Source organism: Macrotis lagotis, chromosome 7, assembly GCF_037893015.1.
Source record: "Macrotis lagotis isolate mMagLag1 chromosome 7, bilby.v1.9.chrom.fasta, whole genome shotgun sequence".
NCBI lineage: Eukaryota > Metazoa > Chordata > Mammalia > Peramelemorphia > Peramelidae > Macrotis > Macrotis lagotis.
In genome coordinates, this window is record NC_133664.1 from 144,639,419 (window position 1) to 144,661,904 (window position 22,486).

The window sequence follows — 22,486 nt, forward strand, 5'->3', positions numbered from 1 at the left end:
TGCTGATTGTAACTCCCTCCTTTTGGTTTTTCTCGACTACCATGTACTATATTTTCTCTCTCCTTTCACTCTGACTTGCTGTAGGGTAGCTGAGTGGCCCAGCACACAGATCCCTGGCCCTGGGACCACAAGGCTTTATGGTCCCATTCAGGCCTTCCAATCCCAGCCCCTTGCAAGAAGTAAAAAAGAAAATGTGTTATATCTGACTACTCTCCCCCTGTGGTCCATCCTCTCCTCCATCACTCACATCACCTACCCCTTCCCCCTGTCCCCTCCCCCCTTCTTACTTCAGATGCCTATACCCCATTGAGTATATATGCTGTTTCCTCTCCTAGCCACCTCTGATGACAGCAAAGATTCCTTCATTCTCCCTTGCCTTCTCGCCTTCCATATCATTGCAATAGCTCATTGTAATAAAGAAAAATCTTATTATATGAAATATCTTGGCCTATTTCCCCCCCTCTCCTTTTTCTTTCTCCCATTACATTTCCCTTTTTTTCTATTGACTCCATTTTTACACCATATTTTATCTTCAAATTCAGCTTTCTCCTGTGCTTCAACTATAAAAGCTCCCTCTACCTGCTCTATTAATTGAGAAGGTTCATATGAGTATTATCAGTGTCATTTTTCTATGCAGGAATACGTGTAGTTCATCATCAAGTCCCTCATATTTTCCCCCTCTCCTCCAATCTCAATGCTTCACCTGAGTCCTGTGTTTGAAGATCAAACCTTCTGTTCAGCTCTGGCCATTCCAACAGGAACATTTGAAATTCCCCTGGTTCATTGAAAGTCCATCTTTTTTCCCTGGAAGAGGACATTCATTTTTGCTGGGTAGTTGATTTTTGGTTGCATTCCAAGCTCTTTTGCCTTCCAGTATATTATATTCCAAGCCCTACGAGCTTCCAATGTAGTTGCTGCTAATTCCTGTGTGATCCTGACTGCAACTCCATGATATTTGAACTGTGTCCTTCTGGCTGTTTGTAATATTTTCTCTGTGACTTGGGAGTTCTGGAATTTGGCTATAATATTCCTAGGAGTTGGTTTTTTGGGATCTCTTTCTCAGGGGGATCGGTGGATTCTCTCCATTTCTATTTTGCCCTCTGCTTCTAGAATATCAGGTCAATTTTCATGTAGTAATTCTTTGAAAATGATGTCAAGGCTCTTTTCCTGATCATGACTTTCAGGTGTTCCAATAATTTTTAAATTATCTTTCCTAAGTCTGTTTTCCATATCAGTTGTTTTTTCAATGAGATGTTTCACATTTTCTGCTAATTTTTCATATTTTTGGTTTTGAAGTATTGAGTCCTGGTTTCTTGTAAATTCATCAGTCTCCCTGAGTTCTATTCTTTGTCTGAAGGATTTGTTCTTATCAGAGAGTTTTCTTGTCTGAAGGATTTGTTCTTATCAGAGAGTTTTCTTATCTCTTTTTCCATCTTGCCAATTTTGTTTTTTAAAGCATTCTTCTCCTCAATAACTTTTTGAACTGTTTTATCCATTTGATCTAAGCTGATTTTTAGCATCCCATTTTCTTCAGCATTTTTTTGGATTTCCTTGACTAAGCTGCTGACTTCATTTTCATGTTTTTCCTGCATCTCTCTCATTTCTTTTCCTGATTTTTATTCTAACTCCCTCATTTGATTTTCAAAGTCTTTTTTTGAGCTCTGTCATAGCCTGATCCCAATTTCTGTTTTTCTTGGAGTCTTTAGATGCAGGAGCTTGTGCTTCCTCATCTTCAGACTGTGTATTTTGATCCTTCTTGGGCTCATATGCAAAATATTTCTCAAAGTGTTCCTCTTGTTTCTCTGCATGCTCATTTTCCCAGACTGAGCCTGGTTTTGGGGTGCTTCCTGAGCTTTTGGGAAACTCCCACAAGGGTCTCAGTGTGTGAAGCTCTGTCCTCCCTCCTGGTCTGTGAATGACCATATGCACCCTGCTCTGCCACTGGGCTGAGGTGGGGAGGGGCCCTGCTGTTCTATGGGGGGGCCTAGACTATGATCAAGATCTGAATGTAGTCAGAGCCCCAGAGTCCTGTTCCAGGGGCAGAGCTCTGCAGTCTCTCTCTCTTCACTCCCCTCCCTCAGGTAAATGAGCTCATGCCCTGGGGGCTCCTGCTTACTGGCTCCACCTGCTTCTGTTTCCTGGAACTGGGCTGAGCTGGCCATGCTGCTGGCTGTGTGCCCCAGGGCTGGGCTTCATGTACTCACTCTGGCAGAGGTCCCCCTGCTGTTCCCCCAATTTGTGCCAGGTGCTCCCCCGAGCATAGGTCAGGGAACTCTCCCACTGCTGTGAGCCATGGCTCCCAGTGCCCTGGGGCTGCCTCCGGGAAGCTGAAGTTCTTCCGCTGTGGCGGTCCGCCCCTCCAACCCCGGGGAGCAGAGCCTTTCTGCTCTTTTCCAGGTTACCTTGTGTAGGAGAACTGCCTAATTGGGTTCCTCTGTGGGTTCTGTCTCTCGAAAATTTAGTTATAGTCCTTAGCTTATAAGTTTTATGAGAGAGTGCCTAAAACAGGATCTGTTCTTGTCCCCATCTTGGCTCTGCCCCACCTGGATTATTTTTTTTACAACAGGTAGATGGAAACTATTTGTAGGATCACCTTAGGGCACCTATTCAGTATTTTCAAATGTTATTATGTTTTATTTTTTTCAATTACATGCAAAGATATACTTTTTTGGTTTTTGAGTTCCATATTTTTCTACCTTCCTCCTTTTTCTCACTCCTCATGATAGTGAGTAATCTGAAATAGATTATATATGGACAATCATGTTCAACACATTGCCATATTAATCATGTTATGAAAGAAGAATCAGAATTAAAGGGGGGGGGGGCATGAGAAAAAGAAAGAAAAAGCATAAAATAAGTTTTTAAAAGTGACCATAGCATGCTTTGTTCTGTATTCAGACTCCAGAGTTTTTTTTCCTGAATATAAATGGCATTTTCCAATCTAAGTCTTTTATAATTGTCCTTGATCTCTGATCTGCTAAGAAGAGCCAAGTCTTTCATAGTTTATCTTCATACAATGTTGCCGTAAATATGTACAATGTTCTCCTGGTTCTGCTCACTTCACAGCATCAAAAGTTTCTGCAGTAGGATAGCTAGGTGGCACATCTTTTTTTGGTTGTGTGTTTGTTCAACAAATAGAGCCCCAGTCCTAGAGTCAGGAGGACCCTAAATTCAAATCCAGCCTCAGACCCTTAATAATTACCTAGCTGTGTGACCTTGGGCAAGTCACCTAACCACATTGCCTTGCAAAAAACAAACAAAAAAAGTTTAGGCAAGTCTTTCCAGGCTTTTATGAAATCTGACCACATAGGATTTTTTTTTTTTTAGGTTTTTGCAAGGCAAATGAGGTTAAGTGGCTTGCCCAAGGCTACACAGTTAGGTAATTATTAAGGTTCTGAGTCTGGATTTGAACTCAGGTACTCCTGACTCCAGGACTGGTGCCCTATCCACTGAGCCACCTAGCCACCCCTCGCATAGGATTTCTTACAGAACAACAGTACTTTATCACATTCATATACCATAATTTGTTTGTATTATTTTATTTTATTTTTCCAATTACATGTCATGAAAGTTTTCAACATACATCCACTTGTTTATTTATATTAGACATTTTTCTATCACCCTCCCTTCTCTCACTTCCCTCCCCTTAGCAACAAAACCCCTCAGTCAAGTTAAAGTTGCATGTGTACATTTGTGTTTAACATATTTATATATTAGTCATTCTTTATATGAGGAGTTTGGCCTAAAGGAAAATAAAACCATGGTAAAGGAAGGAAAAACATAAGAGCAGTTTTTAAAAATGAACATGGTATCCATTCAGATTGTTCGGGATTTTTTTTCTCCCCACTCTTGATATGGATGGCATTGTCCATAACAGGTCTTCCAGGGTTATCCTAGCTCTTTGAACTGCTGAGAGGAGCTGCATCCATCATAGTTGATCATCTCACAGTGTTTTTGTTAATGTGTACAGTGTTTTCTTGGTTCTGCTCCATTCACTCAGCATCAGGAATTCTTTTCATGCTTTATCTCTAAAGTCCAACCATTCAAAGTTTCTTATAGAACAATTGTATTCCATAACATTCATGTACCATAACTTGTTTAGCTATTCCAATTCTCCACCAGTATAAAAAGAGAAGCTATGAATACTTTTGTACATGTGAGTCTTTTCCCCATTTTATAATCTCTTTGGTATACATACTTAATAGTGTCATTGCTGGATCAAAGGGTATGCACAGTGTGATAGCCCTTTGGACATACTTCCAAATTATTCTACAGAATGATTGGATCCATTCACAATTCCACCTATTCAGTATTCTCCTTCTACTGTGTTGCATTTTAGTCATATTTCCTGTCTTTTTAAATTTACCTCCCTTCTGATTGTTAAAGTAAAAGTTATTTTTCTTTCATTCTGGCTTCAAATATCCTTAATTAACCTATGAGACTGTTATCTTCTGTGTCACATTTTTTTCTGTTTTTCTGCCCCAAGTTCTACACTGCCCTAAATGATGAATGTTGGTATTTCTCTTGTCTTTATAAAATCCAATCCTTGATTACTTCATAGGATAGATTTTGGACCACTTATCCTGACTGGTATTATCACAGAACTGCTTAGGAGTCAGGACCATAGTTGACTTTTAACAAATATACTGAAAAATATTATTCAGTTGATCTCTTGACTTATAAAACCTATGGGAACTTCATTGATTCTTTGTGAAATGTTTTTTAAAAATGTTATTGAGTCTATAAATTGTGCTCCAATTAACTTATAAATAATGTTATATGTACTTAATTTTCCCACAAAATAAAATATTTAAAATGGATCTTCAAAGTTACTTAATTGAATGCTCATAAACTCATTCCCATTGTCTAGTTTATAAATATTTAATGATAAATGCTGTTATTTATTATAAATTGGAAGATTATATGATGCACTATAAATTATCTTTTACAGTCATTGCCAGTTTTCGAGGAACAGTCCCATATGGCCTATCACTGGAAATTGGAGACACAGTTCAGATCCTGGAAAAATGTGATGGTGAGTGTGCTGCTAACCCCAGTTGATTTTGGGCTGATGTGGACTGTCATTACTTTTCCCTAAAAATGAAGAAAAATCTTTATTGAAGTTTTATAGGACATAGAGAAATACTTAGTAGATATATATATATATATATATATATATATATATATATATATATATATATTCCTAAGGTCATATAAATGAAAATTAAAATAAATTATTCATCATTTAAAAATTTGTCACTTCTTTTGTTTCTTCTCCATTTTTGCTAATGTTAAGAAGTGATAATCTGATGGTGTTCATGACTCAGTTATCAAACAGTGTTATTTTGTGTTATCCTAAATTCAACCAAGGTAGCTTTTTCATTGATGAGGAAATGGTTATAGAAAGGTTATATGACTTGCTAGCTGCTGTCCAACATAGAGGTTAGAATCCTTGTCTTCAATCACTAGCTCAGAGTTCTTTCTACCTTTAACTTTCAGATCTGAACACAAGAAAATATTTGCAGCAACAATGTATACTGCTTACTTTATTTAATCCTGTGTGAACTAAGCTTATATTCATTTATATGTTATATAGTTATCTGAATTATCAGGCATTTGAGTTCGCGTGTATAAGAAGTTGCTGTTTTAATATTGGCACATGAAAAGTTTATATGCAATTTCTTTCTTTCAATTTCCTTAACAAATTTTCTAATAAAGAAAAGCCTAATTGTAATATATGTAGCTCAAGAATAGTTGGATTCACATTTACTTGAATTGAATGATGTTTGCTAAGGAAAGTGATTAAATTCAGTAAGAGAAGAAGCAACTAGTGGACATCTTGGAATTGGGAAGATCCTGGTTCAAGGATCTTGAACTATTGAGTGTTCTCCTTCTACTTTGTTGAAATTAGTCATATTTTCTCTTTTTTATATTCAACTCCCTCCTGAGTGTTAAAATAAAAGTCATTTCCTTTCATTCTGGCTCTAAATATCCTTAGTTAACCTTTGAGACTGATATCCTCTGTGCCACATTGTTTTCTGTTTTTCTGCCCCAAGTTCTACACTGTCCCCAATATATTAGGTCTATGAATAGTCCTAATATATTAGATCTATGAACAGGACCATGATTTCACTTCATCTCAGTGCCTCAGGCAACTCTCCATTTTCCAACAAAATTGCTAAACATTACTGGGAGTTTCCTACACTCAAGTAATCTAAACCTCCTTCCAAGAAAAGCAGCAACATTTCATATTTCAAAATAGCCTTTCTAGGCTATGTATAATAAACTTTATGAATATATTTAAATACGACTTCCATTTTATTTTAAGTTAGGTCATGGGATTATAACTTTAAAGCTAGATAGGACCCCAAGAGGCCCTCAAGTTCAATAACCTCATTTTTGCAGATGAGGAATCTGAGAGATTAACTGCCTTGTCCAGGATCACATATCAAGTAAGTGTCTAAGACAAGATTTGAACCAAGTTCTTCCGGATTCCCAACCAAGAGCCCTATCCACTGCATCAACATGTAACTCTGCTTTCTTAGTGTATGCAACCAAAGGAGTTTATATATTTAGATGAGTAAGTTTAGAAAATGGAAAAAGTATAAAGGAGAAAAATAAGGTCATTTTAATTTTTCATATATAATAGAATATGTGCATCATTGCCTATTCATATTACTTTTAAGAACTTAAATTCTGAAATACAAAGTTCACAAATTTATAAAAAAATTTCTAAAATAAAACTTTTCAAGATATTCTTATGTTCATCTTAATCATTTACAAACTCATACCAAAAAATCTTCATACTAGTCAGTTTCAAGTACATATCAGTGTAGATTGTTTAAGTCAACCATTTTAAAAATCAGTTGTAAACATAATTTTCACCTTATAAATAGTATTTGGCCATAACTCTTTAGTAATTATAATTGGACAATTTATAGATCAAATAATGCTAAAACTTTAAAACCTACATTTAACTCACTTGTCTACTGAGTGAGTGCACAATGGTCATGAAGCTTTAGTCAAGGATAGGTTCTATCTATAGGTGACTTCACTTTTTCTATGATCATAGGTTAGCCAGCTTTTCATTTCACTAGGTTTGCCCTTAGTGGCCATAAGAGGGATAGGGCTAGTTCACATCTATCTTTACCCACAAGAAAATAATCCAAAGTCCATGTGTTACTACTGAAGATGCATCATGAGCAATGTCTTTTGCTGTATGTCTTATATATGCTAGAGACAGAACCTTTGATTACCTGGCTATCTATCTTTTCAAGTGTAAAGACAATCCCCTGTGCCCAATCAAAGATTGACTGTATCCTAATTTATTTTATTGTTGATAAAGCAGAAGAGACTCATAAAATGGATCAGAATGGAAATGCTGATATCAGTCCTTCTTCATGTCCCATCCTATCTGACTAACTTCTGCTTCTATCCATAGCTCTTTACATCAGGAAGAGATTTTGTACCTATAGGTAGTATCTCAGTTGAGTTCATATCCATCAGTTCAATTTTTGTCAAGATTAGAATGAGAGAAGTATTAAAAATAGGAAGAAAGCTACTGGACATGTTCCCTACTACATTATAAAGACAAACTTTGGAAAGTTGTTAAATTTTCCCTACTTTCTTGACCGGATTTCCAGGTGAGACGTGGGTACAAAAGCCTTTAAATACGATTATGACTAATTTTCATTTGTTTGTATACTTTTGTTAATACAGGTTATACTTAATTTAGTTAGGGTTTTATTTATGGTATTTTAATAAACTTCATTCTTTATATATTAATATATACATGTAGATAATACCCCATTGGTAAGGAACAGAAAAAAAATTATTCATTTTGTTCTTTTGGTTTATCAGACTATAATTATTTCTCCACAGGCTGGTACAGAGGATTTGCCTTAAAAAACCCAAATATCAAGGTAAAAACACTTGTTTCTATCCCTAATCATAAGAATTTTTGAAGAAAAATACTTTTATTTGAATTGTATGTGTGATTGAGATAGTGGAAACTATTTGTAGCAGCAATAATGAAGATTTAAATAATTTTAAAACTCCTTTGAACTTGGATTATATTTTAGAATGATGACCAAATGTTAATCCTATGTGGATGTTGAGGATTGAACTGGGGGGATCTTAATAAGCTCATTATGTCTAATCATAATTACTAGCATGTTAGATTGCCAGAAACCTAAATGAGGAGGGGGGAGGGGAAGCATTAAAAAAATAATGTTGGCCAAACGTTTTTTTGACCATGAGAATACTTTGGTATTGCTTGATATAAATATATATATATATATATATATATATATGTGAAATATGTGTGAGTGTGTGTGTATGTATATGTGTGTAAATTTTTTCCTTTAAGTTTTATTTCAGATAGATGAAAGAGATTTCTAGAGTTTTGGAGATGAAAATGTAGGAAAGTCTCATTCCTGATAGCTGTGAGAGAAATTGGGATTATTTATCCTTTATATATTTATATGAATCCTTATTTAAAAACTGTACATTAAATGTCTCTAGTTCTGTGCTAGATTTGTGTAGTGTAGTGGTTCTCAAAAAGTGGTACTCTTCCCTCTCCTTTTCAGGAAGTCCACAGGGTCAAAACTATTTTAATAATAATAATAATAATAATAATAATAATAATAATAATAATAAACAATAATAATAAATGTTAGTTTATAATGTGGTAAATATTGATAGATATAATCAACATAAAAATGGCAAAGAAGTTTTGCAATGATGGATGATTTGGGGAAGGGTAAAGGTAGGAGGAAAGGGCCCTCTTTTCTTTTTAGTCAAGCTTATATTTTAAAGTGTTCAGTTTCAATTGTTTTGCTGCTCTTGTTTCTTCATTTACATTGTCTTTGTGGCATTATTTTCTCTAGTTTGGCTTATTTATCTGTGTATCAGTATGATGTTTTCTCAAACTTCTTTGTAATCATCATATAGTTGAATGTTACATTCCATCTATCTTCCCAAATGAAGGGCATGTTCTTTGCAGTTTTTTTGCTACTACAAAGTGTTGCTATTCATCTAGTCTTTGCCCCCTCTTCTCCCCCAATACTAATTTCTATTGTCCACTTTTATAATCCAATACTTTTTCTCTTTTTCCTCTTTATTTCTATTTTAATGCTCAGTTAATTATTAGTACTGGTATGTAAATTTTACAGCATGGTTCATCTTAAACACACATTCACAATACTTTGTAATATAAAAAACCCAATTGTTTTGTTTAAATGTACTTTCTCCCCCTTTTTTCTAATTCTAATTATTTCTTAAAGCTTATTCTGAAAGCAGAAAGAATCTAAGGGACATAATATCATCTAACTTCATTTCCTGATATATATTCACCTAAGTTGTCATTTATCATTTGTCATCCAGATGCAAATTGAGCTTCAGTTTTTAATTGGTTATTTTTAAAAAATTCAAAAAAAGCCTATTAAATTGCCATCCTTTCACTATTTTAACAAAATGAGATTTTTAATAGTTATTCTTGATGTTAAGTCTATTACAACGAGATAAATACAAATATTGAGAAATAGGCATTTTATACATATTTCCTAATGCTGAATGTGCTTTTTAAGATTCTATTTTAATGCAGTGATAAAATATTCAACTGGCATTTGTTGCCTAAATATTTCATTGCAATTCGTCACTTGATGACAAGTTGAAAAACCTTTAGGAGGTTCAGTCATCTAATGGGCAAGAAAGTTGCTTCTCTTTCTTTCCTTTTGACATTTTCCATTTATTTGTTCTTTGTTGTCAACAAAACAAAGCTGTATGTTGACAATGCTTCTGGGCACTGGTCTGTAGCAGTGGCAGAACAAGCCTTAAATAATGCTGCATTAGTCAGTGTCCATTACATATATGTGGCCCTCCCTGCCTAGTGGTCATATTTAAATGTACATTCTAATGGAAGAAGAGGATAGATTAGGAGGGTAAAAATCAAAAGTGTTCCAATAAATATTCTAAAATGTTTAAAATTTTCCATTCTAATATAGAGGGTTAAAACTTGTCTATAAAATAGTATATCTTATTTTGAATCATCTAAATAATGTTATATTTTCTCAAAGACTTTATTCTTTAGTTTAGATTTATGTTGAAATATTTATCTAATTTTGAGAACCAGTAATTATTAAAACGATTTAAAATAAGAACAGTTAAGCCAGAATGAACTAGAATATGCTTATACAGATTACTTGGTAGCAATTATCAGATTTTTCTCCCCCCATCTATAGTAATTCTGTTGTTTTGTGACTGATTTTATGCATATGACTTATGAAAACCAATTCTGCCTTAACCATAAGTAGCTGACTGTAGGATCTTTGGGGAATCTTAATTAAAACTATTTTTTCTCTTCTAGGGTATATTTCCTTCCAGCTACATTCACTTGAAAAATGCATTTGTTAAGAACAAAGGGTAAGAAATGAGTTTAGTTTTTAGACCTTATTTTAAATAATATTTTATTTGTAGGATAAAGCCAAGGAATCTGAGGCAAACAGGTTAAGTTACTTGATCAAGGTTTCACATCTAATATGTTCCCGAGGAAGTTTAACTCAGGGCTTTCTGACTCCACCTAGCTGTATTTATTATAATTGTTTTTGTCATTATTATTGTCAATGTCATTATTATTATTATTAGTAGTAGTAGTACTAGTAGTATAGCAACAGTAGCAGTAGTAATTACAATTGAAGTCGTTGAACTTGCAGTAATATGAGGATGGAGTTTTTGCCTTCTTTTATCATTAATTATGAATAAACCATGTTCATTTCTATCAAGTGTGGAAGAGAGATAGAATAGTTTAGGGGATTGAGTTGACCTTGGAATGAAGAAGACTAGGCTCACATCTTGCTTCTGACATGAACTGCCTTTAGGACTATGTAGATGTCACTTAATTTTTCAGTGCCCCTGAGTAACTGTTTAAGACTCTAAATTCCAGCTGAATTGCCAGTCTGCTTGAATAAAGTAATTGCCATGATGGGAACTCCCTAATTCAGCAGTGTCACAGGTCCTTCCCCATCATTCTCCTCTAAAAAAAGAGATGATAACTCTCTCAGATAGGATATAAGTGATACATAAATAATATCCTCCACATTTTTCAACTTCACAAAAATATTGTAGGACATTGTATGCTTATATTATAGGATATTTATAGAATATCTGAAAGGAGCTTCCCATTTAGGACAGAGGATATTGTGGAAAGCATGATAGCTTAGGAATCAGGAAACCTGAGTTCCAGTTCTGCTATGAAGGATTTCTTTTGGCAAATCATTTTACTTCTGTGGACCTCATTCTCCTTATCTTTGAAGAGAAGGAATGGGCAAGTTGATGCCTAACAATATCAATTCTAAATGACTCTCTCTCTTTAATAAATTTATCAATAAGTAAACAAAAAGATTAAGATTTTGACAGTTTTTTTTTTAATTATTCATATCCACCCACTTTCAAAAGGACTTGGTAGGGTGACTAGCCATCTAATGTGCTGTATAAACTCCACTTTGAACTGAAGTAGTAGAAACTATATATAAAAGAAACAGATATGCTAGGTGCCCCAGGGCCCCTGAGATGAGTTAATGACTGTCATTTAATGTCACTGAATTTAACTGTAAGCACTCTGACAGCTGATTTTTTTTTAATGAGGAAAGAAGGAAGACATAAAGTTACAAGTTTTTGCTTTATGTTAAGATGCAGCAACCTTCAACTACACTTTTTGAAACTAAACTTAAATATTTCTTACTAGAAACTTCACAAAAATGGCATTTTCTATAATATCTTAAACTATGGCTCTGCAAAATAAATAGAGTTGCTTTGAAACAGTTTTCATATCTTCCCTATATACCAGCAGAGAACATTGCACTAAATCATATCTCAGAAAAGTCATTTCTGTGAGGGATAAAGATAATGAGGTCCAGATCTTTTTTTTTTCTCTGATGGATTAACTTAATATATAACTCAGAAGCTAGATGAATGAAGAGCTACGTGTTCATTAGGCTGTCTCAAATATCAAATGTTTTATGCAAGCTTTTGTTAAGCCCTGAATCATACTAAGTTCACATCCAAGTCCCCTAAATACTAATATTTGTGATATTGGTTGTAGCCAAAAACTTGAGCATTAGATGCCAAATGTGAGAAAAGCAGAGTTATACTTTTGGGAAAGTTAATGATTCCTGTGAACATTTTGCCCAAATGGATCATAATTGTGAGCATAGTATACAACATGTATGTTTATCCAGTAATATTTTCAGAATAGTGTTTAGAACCATGATAAGCATTGGTACCAGTAATATCTATTGTAACTTCAAATGATCACATAGGAAAGACAACTTTAACTAGAAAATAAGCTTCTTATAAATTCATAGTCCTATCTGTGCAACTATTCGGATATAGCCCTTATAATTTACATTATTTTAGGCCAACACTATCCTCTTGTGTGTCACCACATTATTAGTAAAAATTATGTTAATTAATTAAAATCATAGCAAAAATAAATTTCAATACAGCTGACTGAATTAATCTTGACTGCTGCTAAGATTGATTTTTAAGCACTGGTGAAGTCTATCAAGTAAGACAAGTTGGACACATATGTATGAAGCTGTTTATTCTCTGAAACAATACATATATATAACTGCTTCTTTAAGCCTGCTCATTTTAGCATGAAAAAAATCTCAGTCCACTATTCCATAAAACTGAACTACATTCTAATGCTTTCTAATGATAGGATATTCACAGCATGTAAAAGAAGTTTGAGATCTTAAATTCAAATAGCATGTAAATAATAAAAGTTTTGATATTGTACAATCTGTGCTTGTCAACAAATTTTTAAAGATCCAGTGGAATTCCTAGCTACTTTACAGTGATTTAGTGTTCCCTTGTTCTCTTTCCCATCTTCCTGAGGCTCAACTCTTTAGACCCATTTTAAAATGTTGCCCATTTTAAGTATGGTGGCTATTGTAAGAACAAAATGACTTTAATATTTTTTTAAATATCCTGCTTTTCTGCTTACCTCTTAGAAGTTGTTCCTTGCTGAAACAACCAGTCAGTCCATTTGTCTCAAAACTGGTTTGCCATTTTTATAAGTATTTCTTTTTCCATTTTAGAAGCCCAGTTTTATAGTTTTTAGAATTTTTTATATCTGGAAATAAAAGAACTATCACTAGGCAAGCATAATTATAGCAGGCCTCTGAAATGAAGAGCTCAGATTCCTGTGGTGAAGAGTACTCAACATTTTCTTTTACTTTTTCTAAGTACCTTTAATGAAACTTTTTAGAAATACCAATTAGAGTTATTTTAGTGATTTCCTGGGAAAGAGACTTCAGAACTGCTGTTAACATCAGGCAAAGAATTTCATCTCTTATTAGGACCTCTTGGTTTGAGTTGATCCTATTATTTTTTCCATTAGGTCATCCTTACTTGTCATCCCTGAGAAAATTAAACTTGACAAACATGAAATCCTATTCATTCTAAATCATAGAATTAGACAATCATTGAATTTGAGAATGGGATAATAATGTATTCTCACAAAGCAGTATTAAGGTTAGCCTTATAACTCTCTGTCATAAGATGTGATTGTGTCTTCTGAAATTCAATTGAAACACTCATGCCATATAATAGAAAGTAGATATCTGTCCATTTCTCCTTCCTTTTCATATTTCTGGTTGTTTAGCAAAGGAACTTATTGACGAAATCATGTATATATTTGCTTGGATATTGCGTGAAATATTTTTCAGTATAAGAATCTTGTGCTCTAGAAGTCTATGGGAGGATAATGTAAACGATTGAACCTTCAAAGTAAATATAACTGTATTAGGATAGGGATTTGAGATCAAGCATTAAAAATAAAATTATGGCATCTCTAATTCTGAATCCTCAAAGAATCAAATCAGTTCAGCAAAAATTAATTATATATTGTAGACAAGGTACTTTATCAAGTTCTGGGAATACACATGTCAGTTTGCCTGAAATTTTGCTTGAATTAAGGGTAGTTACAATATCACAGAATTCTGGAAAGGTAGGTGGGAGTTAGAAATTGCAGAGGTCTTTAAATGACAGGCTGAGGACTTTGAATTTTCTCTCAATCAAATGTTGCTTTATTATCAGCAAGCCATAACCATCTGTAGATTGAAATAATGATGAGGAATCTTTCCCTGCCCCCTTTTCTCATTGTGATACATAAAACAAGTTATTGTCTGTAGTATTTGATAATATTACTATGGATATTTTTTAAGATATATTTTTTTAATTATCACAGACAGTTTGAAATGGTAATTCCTACAGAAGACTCCGTTATCACAGAAATGACATCAACCTTAAGAGACTGGGGAACCATGTGGAAGCAACTTTATGTGGTAATGAGCTTTTTTTTTGGTATTATTGTTCTGGGAGAAAAATAGTTTGAAATAAAATATCATTATGTTTATCATTAAATGTTGCTTTCTAAAGGTGAGATATTATTGACATTGTGTTTGAATGCTTTTAAGTGCTTCTTTTCCAACTTCAGTAAAGGCTGATTTCAGTCATCTTAAACCCTCTGAGTTTCTCTACAGATCCCTGCTGGTACTGAAGTGCCTTCTAAATCATCAAAGAAAGATCAACTAATAATCAGTACATTCTTCCTCCTAAATGTGTTTCAAAATATTTTAATTCCTTTTCTTAATCAAAATACAGCATACTTTAGAGGTATTATTAAGTTAATTGGAATGAATTTAGTTAATAGAAGCATCCTTTTTATTGGAAAAAGACTTGATATGTTGTATTTTTTTACAAGAAGTTAATTATGGGCAGCTAGGTGGTGCAGATGCTAGAGCACTGGACTTGGAGTCAGGTAGACTCATCTTCCAGAGTTCCATTCTTGACTTAGTAGTATGAGATTCTAGCAAGTCAATTAATCCCATTTGCCTCAATATCCTCATTTGTAACATGAACTGGAGAAAGAAATGGCAAATCATTCCACTATCTTTGTTAGGAAAATCCCAAATGGGTCACAAAGAATCAGACACAACTGAAAACAAAAGACAGGCTAGCTAATTATTTTACACACACACACACACACACACACACACACACACACACACACATATGTGTGTGTGTGTGTGTGATGGAATTAATCAGACTTTATGATTAAGTTGTCCATCTAGATATTATTTTAGAGCATATTTAATAAATGTAAAGCATTGCTAATGTATTTTAAGATGATCTGTAAGGATTATGCTGAAGAGAAAAATTTCCTTAGAATGAGATATATAAAACTGGAACAGCAGGACATTGGTTTTTCTTATCTATGTTAACTTGTGAAATTTAATAGTATACTTGATCAAGTAAAGACAGAGCATAAGAAAATACTGTTGATACTGTAGCCCTGTATACTGAAGCAGGGTACACTGAGCAGTCTTGTGTGGAAAATCTAGAAGAGTCCTATATGAAATATGAGAATGTGATCTTTGTTAGTATGTTGAGAAAAGCACAATAGAAATAAGAGTGACTTGAAGGACCTTGTGCCATACAGGCAGAGAAATAAAGCTGTTCCATTTTTTGTACTGAAAAGAACACACACACACACACACACACACACACACACACACAGACACACAAGATATACTCTACTGAAAAATGACAAAGCTCAAGCAAAATGCCTAATGAACTTGTTAATAGAGGGAAAAAATCATTTGAAAGTCACATCTTATTATCTAATGTGTCCATGTGGACAAAGGGTCAGTCTACTGCAGTTTGAATTTGAAACTATGAACCTGAATTTTGGAGATCACAGTTGGTTAATTTTATAACCAACCATGTGAGAATGTTTCTATCTTCTCCTATCGGAGACAAACACCCGGGGCAGGTCAACCCCAACTCACACCTTGCTTTGTTCTGAGCAACCAAGAATAGATAAATAATAAGGATGGAGAAATTTTCTTGGTGAATCAGGAACCTATATATATTATTCCTTTATCACATTCAACTGTATTTAAAAACTAACCAATGCAATTTGACCTAGAAGGATAATGGAGAAATAAAATAAAAGACTTTTCAATAGCCCAATCTGGAGATGATGACTCTGAAAGGTTTGTCTTCCCTAGCTGTACTTTCTTAAACGTGGAAAATGGTGTTTTATTAATGGTGATTTGGGTGTTCTGTCACCAGCCCAGGATTTTGGGTCATGTAAAGCACAGTGAATGGCAGGTGTTTGTGTCAGCAGCGATAGATTCAGGGCAATCAAATTCTGTGACAGCAAAAAAAAAAAAAAAGGAAAGACCAGCAGGAGTAAAAGGAATATTCTGGCAGGTGTTCCCTTGTATGAAATTATTCATATAATCTTAGACTTAAAGAATTTTTGATCTGAAATATCCTTCAAGATCATCTATTTCAATCCTTTGACTTTATACATGAAGAAATTAATGTTCAGTGATGTGAATTGACTTGGTCAAGGTCACATAGTTAATTAATTGTCAGAGTTCACTTTCCATTGCATGTCTTCTATCTAGCTCTTCATTATCCTTAAAATTCAGCATAGATATATATATATATATATATATATATATATATATATATATATATATGCTAGAAAATGAGATTGAGCAATAAACAAATGTGGTGTGTGTGTGTGTGTGTGTGTGTGTGTGTGTGTGTGTGTGTGTGTATAAAATCTCTGTTCACTGAATAAATACTTCATTAGTACCTCATATGTACAAAGTTCCACTCTGGCTGCTGTGAGAGATTCATAGAAAAATATGACAACACCTGACCACAAAGTGCTTTTGTTAAGGGAAAAAGATGTATCTACAAGTAGACAATGAATCATAAGGGATATGTGATTAGATAGATACAAAGAACTATGTTGGTCAATGAAAAGACTATTTAAAAATATGAAGATAAACCAAAGAGAAAAAGAAAGAATCTCAGTATATCCATAGAGATACAGAGAAGTAGAGTAGAAGTCAGGGAGAGGATAGGTTTTGGCTTTTGAGGTAGAAGAAATGACATGATTGGGAAAATTATCAGGAGATAAAGTAGAGAGTGTGTTCAGGGAAAGTCAAGTAATTAAGGTGAAAAAGATCACTTTCTCTATCTCTATGTTAATTAATTGGCACTAGAGGTGACATGGTATAGTAGAAAGAGATTGGACTTTGAATTAGAAGAAAAGTTCAGGTTTCAGCTCTGCTAATATGCTTGCCAGCAGTATAACCCTGGGTGAATCATATTAACCTTTTGAAGCCTCAGTTTTGTCATTGGAGATAATAAGGATAATAATAATAATAATAATAATAATAATAATAATAATAATACTCTATTATCTATCTTATAAAGCTATTGTGGAAAATTGAAGGGAAGAGGTAATTGGGATTACATGATTTATCCAGGGTCACACAGTTAGAAAATATTTGAAGTCAAATTTGAACTCAGGTCCTTTTGACTCCAAAACCTATCCACTATATGTAATACATGCGTTTTTTTAAAATGTATAAATATTAAGATTTTAAACTTTATATACCTGCATGTTGATGAATATATGTATATAGAATACATATACATGTGTATTATGTATGTATATATTTCTGTATTCAGATCTGAATTTGAATCTTCCTTCAAAAAATTATATATGTGGATATGTTTCTATGTATATACATATTGGTGTGTATGTATATATATATATATATATATATATATCTATTGCACAAATGCATATATATACCAATAAGTGTTTTATCTCAATAAAATATAAACTATGGAGAAATATCTATATGTAGATATTTACATATAATGTACATGTATGTGTATATCCTTATACATTCACAAATCTATTCATATATGCATAAACACACTTATTCACCTCAAAAGACCAGAGCCTGAATAATGAATTTATCTCCTATGTTTATCTTGTAAAAATCTTTCTGACTCAAACCTCTCTGAGCCTCAATTTCTTTTTCTTAGGAGATGAAAATATTTGTGTAATACCTACCAGACAAGGCTATTTTGAGGGTGGTGTTTTATGAAGTGTAAGACACTATATTAATCTGTGATGTTAATGATGATGTGGAATGTAGTGATTAGGCAGGGAGGCAAGAAACAATTATAAACATCTATCATGTGCCTGACACTGTACTAAACCCTGATGATACAAATGCAAACAAGTAGAAAGACAGTCTCTATTCTTTTTTTTCTTTTTTTTTTTTTTAGGATTTTGCAAGGCAAATGGGGTTAAGTAGCTTGCCCAAGGCCACACAGCTAGGTAATTATTAAGTGTCTGAGACCGGATTTGAACCCAGGTACTCCTGACTCCAGGGCCGGTGCTTTATCCACTACACCACCTAGCCGCCCCGACAGTCTCTATTCTTAAGGAGTTCACATTCTCATATGATAGCATATAAAAGGGAGGTAAAAGGTTGAGTGTGTAGGAGGCCATATTGATGATGTCTGGGAAAGTCTAAGCTCTAGGTACTTATTCTATTTCTCAGCATGTTTTTTTTCAGATCAATTAAGGCACTCTACAATGGCATGACATTTCATTTTGGCAAACAAGTGCATTATCATATGTGTGTGTGTGTGTGTGTATGTGTAAAAAAATTAAGATTAAAGTACACTGTCAGTACAATTGACATAATTTTTACATACTAAGCATGATGCTGCACCCTGGATTTTAGAAACTATTCTAAGAACTAGGCAGAGAAGGACAGACAAGACCATCATTCCTCAGCACAAGGAATTCACATTCTAACAGGGGAGACAACATATATATATATATATATATATATACAGTTCTATATGCAAGATTTTTACAAAGTAGATAAAAGATGATCTCAGACTGAAGGCAATAGGAATGAAGTAAATGAGAAAAGGTTCCTCCAGAAGATGAGATTTCAGCTGAGTTTTAAAGAAACAACAAAGAAAGATTTAAAAAAAAGATATAGCATTCCAGACATGAGGATTAAAAAGGTGGGGAGTTAGGAGATGGAATGCTCTATTTGAAGAATATCAAGGGGCAGATGTTGCAGAATCAAAGTATATGAAAGAAGTCAAATGTAAAAAAGACTGGAAAGATAGGAAGAAGGGGCAAAGTCATGAAGAATTTAAATTCTAACTATAGCATTTTATATTGATTTCTGGAGTTAATAGGGAACTAGTATTTTTGTTCTTCATTCTTGGAGAAGACCATGACATCATGGAGGTAATATCTTGACATGAACATGAACTGTATTTGAGTGACAGTATTCTGTGCTAATTCACCAGCCTCACTTTTTCCTCCAGAGCCATGGGTCCAATGGCCAGAAATGAATCAGGATGACTGGAGATTGCCCTGGATGAAAGGCAATCAGAGTTAAGTGACTTGCCAGAGTCTCACAGCTAGTAAGTGTCAATTATTTGAGACTTAATTTGAACTCAGGTCCTCTTGACTCCAGGGCCAATGTTTTCCACTGCACCACTTATAATAGGGTGCTACATTTGTTTTATCTGAATAAAATTGTTTTCTGTATAAATTCATTAAATTCTTCAAAATACAAATATTTCAGAAAGAATAAAAAACAGGGACGGCTAGGTGGTGCAGTGGATAAATCACTAGCCCTGGAGTCAGGAGTACCTGGGTTCAAATCTAGTCTCAGACACTTAATAATTACCTAGCTGTGTGGCCTTGGGCAAGCCACTTAACCCCATTGCCTTGCAAAAACTAAAAAAAAAAAAAAAAGAATAAAAAAACATTCTTTAAAACCCTATTTTATGCAAAAGGACAAGTAAATAGTTGAAATAGTATTTCTCTGTTGACTATGTGGGCATTTTGTAGAATGGTTTCAGAGTCACTTTAAGTTATGACAAGGGGCTCTGTAATCATCTGGCATTGTCATGATGTTATGCCTATGGTTAGAAGTGGACATGATGGAAGTTTGTGTAAAAGGAATGACAAAATGATCAGAGAGATATACTTTAGGAAAATCACTTTGACACTTAAAAATTGAAAGGGAGGAGTGAGGTAAGCAGATCAACTAACAGTAATTGTAATATTCCAGTTGTGGTGCTATGAGAGCCTAAAATGGTGGGCTGTATCAAAAGAGAGGATTATAGAAACAATAGAACTTGAAAACAGATTAAATATGAGGAATGAGAGAAAATGAGTTCAGAATAACATAAATAGTGTGTTTGGGTAACTGATTTGAGCTACCTAGTAATGGAAAAGCTTTGAAAATGGAAAAATTTTGAGAGGAAGATGATGAGCTCTATTTTGGATATGTTCATTTTGAGATTCCTTACAAGAACACAAGATATCATCAAGAAGTTATTGATGCAAGATGAGTTCAGAAGAAAAGTTAGGGAAGAATAGGGTGGTTGATGAATCATTTCCATAGAGGTGATAATTGATTCTATGGAAGCTGATGATATTTCTAAATGATACACCATATAGGGAGAAGAGAACAGGTCCAAGGACAGCACTTGGAGAGATATTTATGTTTAGTGGGCATGATTTCCATGAAAAACTAACAAAAGGTTCAGGAGTATTCATATAGTTAGAATGATCCTGGAGAGAGTCATAAAAACTTAGAGGAATGTTTATGAAAGGATGCTCAACAGTACATAGGCCTGCAAAGAGATTAAAGATTGAGAAAAGGCCAGGAAACTTGGTAATGAAGAGAACATTGGTAACTTTGGAAAAATAATTTCAGTTAAGTGATGCAACTGAAAGCCAATTATGTATGGCTTGGATTTTTCATTTCCAATTACTGTCTTTCTCCTAATCCATTTGCTTTTCTCTTCTCCTGGGTGGTGACAGCTTATGAAATACATTGGGATTCCTCAGTCATTGCTGTTTAATGATGTAGAAAATGTGTAGCTGCATTTTTAAGTAGGCAATGCCAGTTATTACTAAACATCCTTACCAACTAAAGCCTTATTCATCACATAAAAGTTTATAGTTTTGTGAGTATAGCTTCTTACCACAAAAACATTTTAGTAGGAATAGTGATCTCTAAATTCTCTCAATGCTACATTGTTCATGTGGTATGTTTTAAGAAAATCTATTCCAGTAGGATGTAGAAGACATTTCTAGGAATCTCATTTGGATCTGAGAACCTGATTTCCAAGTTAAATCGATTTATCTCTTAGGCAAAGCATCGAGTTTTCAAAGATCCAGTTTTCTGGAATGGCAATGGGAATCAATTAACCTAATTTTGTCCCCATGCACTTTAATTTCTGGGATCACAGAAGACCCAAAAAATGTATATAAAGCTTTTGTGAAGTTTTAATGACATAAACAAGATACACTTATCTTTGGGGATGTCTTGCATTGGATTACAAGAAACATTTTAGGATTGATTAAATTAGCCACATCCCTTGAACCTTTACATTAAAATAGCAAATCATTTTGGGAATTAGCTAATTCTGGAGGTTATGATTTTGAATTTGGGAGCTGTAGCAAGACATGGAAGAAAAACAAGGCCCCTTAAATAAGGTAACAATTCTTAAGATAAGGAGATTGACCTTGTCTTTGGACACCCTGATTCAATATGAGAATGTTCATCTATCTTGGAATAGGGAGGCGCACTCAGAATATGCAAGTATAGAAAGGCATTATGAGAGATAGGTTAGCTTCACCTTACTGGTGAAAGACGATTGCTATAAAATCACTCTCCTGCTAATTAGACCATTGTGAAACAGGTTTGGATATAACATCTTGTTGCCAATTTCTTGCCAGAAAATCTCATATTGCCACTGTGCCTATCATTACTGGAGTGCCTTAGGGCCTTGCTGATAAGGCCAAGGACTCCCACAGCATTCTGGTCATCACCGGAAGTCCCATTTCCTATTAAATCAGGCCATGAGGTGATAACAGTTCTGGAAAAGGCAGTGAAAAAATGTCTGCATATTTCCCTCACTATAATAAATATAACATAATGTGCAAGTCATACCACTATTAACAGAAAGATAATATTTATCCTATGATGCCATGACAAGCACATGGATTGTATTTGGGGGTGGGGTGGGGCTAATCTCACTTTCTCCTCCAGAGCCATCAGGGTCCAGTGGCCAGATAGGAATCAGGATGACTGGAGATGGTCCTGGATGCAAGGCAATCAGAATTAAATGTCTTGCCCAGGGTCACACAGCTAATAAGTGTCAAGTGTCTGAGGCAGGATTCAAACTCCTGTTCTCCTGACTCCAAGGTTAGTGCTCTATCCAGTGCACCACCTAGCTGCCCTTAACAGAAAGGGAGTGACTTAAAGAAAAAAGATCCTTTAGGGAGTATGAAGTTTCAGGGTAGAGAGAATCATAAGCTTTGACTTAAAGAAGTAGCACATCCTGGGCACCCAGCTGAGTAGATTACTCCACAAAGAAAACTGCACCCTCTGAATATGGGGCTTTACCCCATAGCTCTACAAAAGAAGGAAGTACTTTGGAACCAACAGCTGTGGGTGACTCATTTTCTATAATATTCTCTATATGTGGACCCCATTACCAATATACTGTAAGTTTGAGCCCATGTAAGTTTAGTCATTTCAGTCAT

General features: G+C 34.4%; 1 protein-coding gene across 1 annotated transcript in view; it reads left to right on the forward strand.

The window, feature by feature from the left end:
• Nucleotides 1-22,486, forward strand: part of DOCK4 (dedicator of cytokinesis 4) — a 345,771-nt gene that overhangs the window by 17,733 nt on the left and 305,552 nt on the right. Inside the window, exons 2-5 of the mRNA XM_074195289.1 lie at nt 4,952-5,035; nt 7,882-7,922; nt 10,367-10,422; nt 14,252-14,348. Coding sequence (XP_074051390.1) covers nt 4,952-5,035; nt 7,882-7,922; nt 10,367-10,422; nt 14,252-14,348 — 278 coding nt within the window. The remainder of the gene's footprint in view (nt 1-4,951; nt 5,036-7,881; nt 7,923-10,366; nt 10,423-14,251; nt 14,349-22,486) is intronic.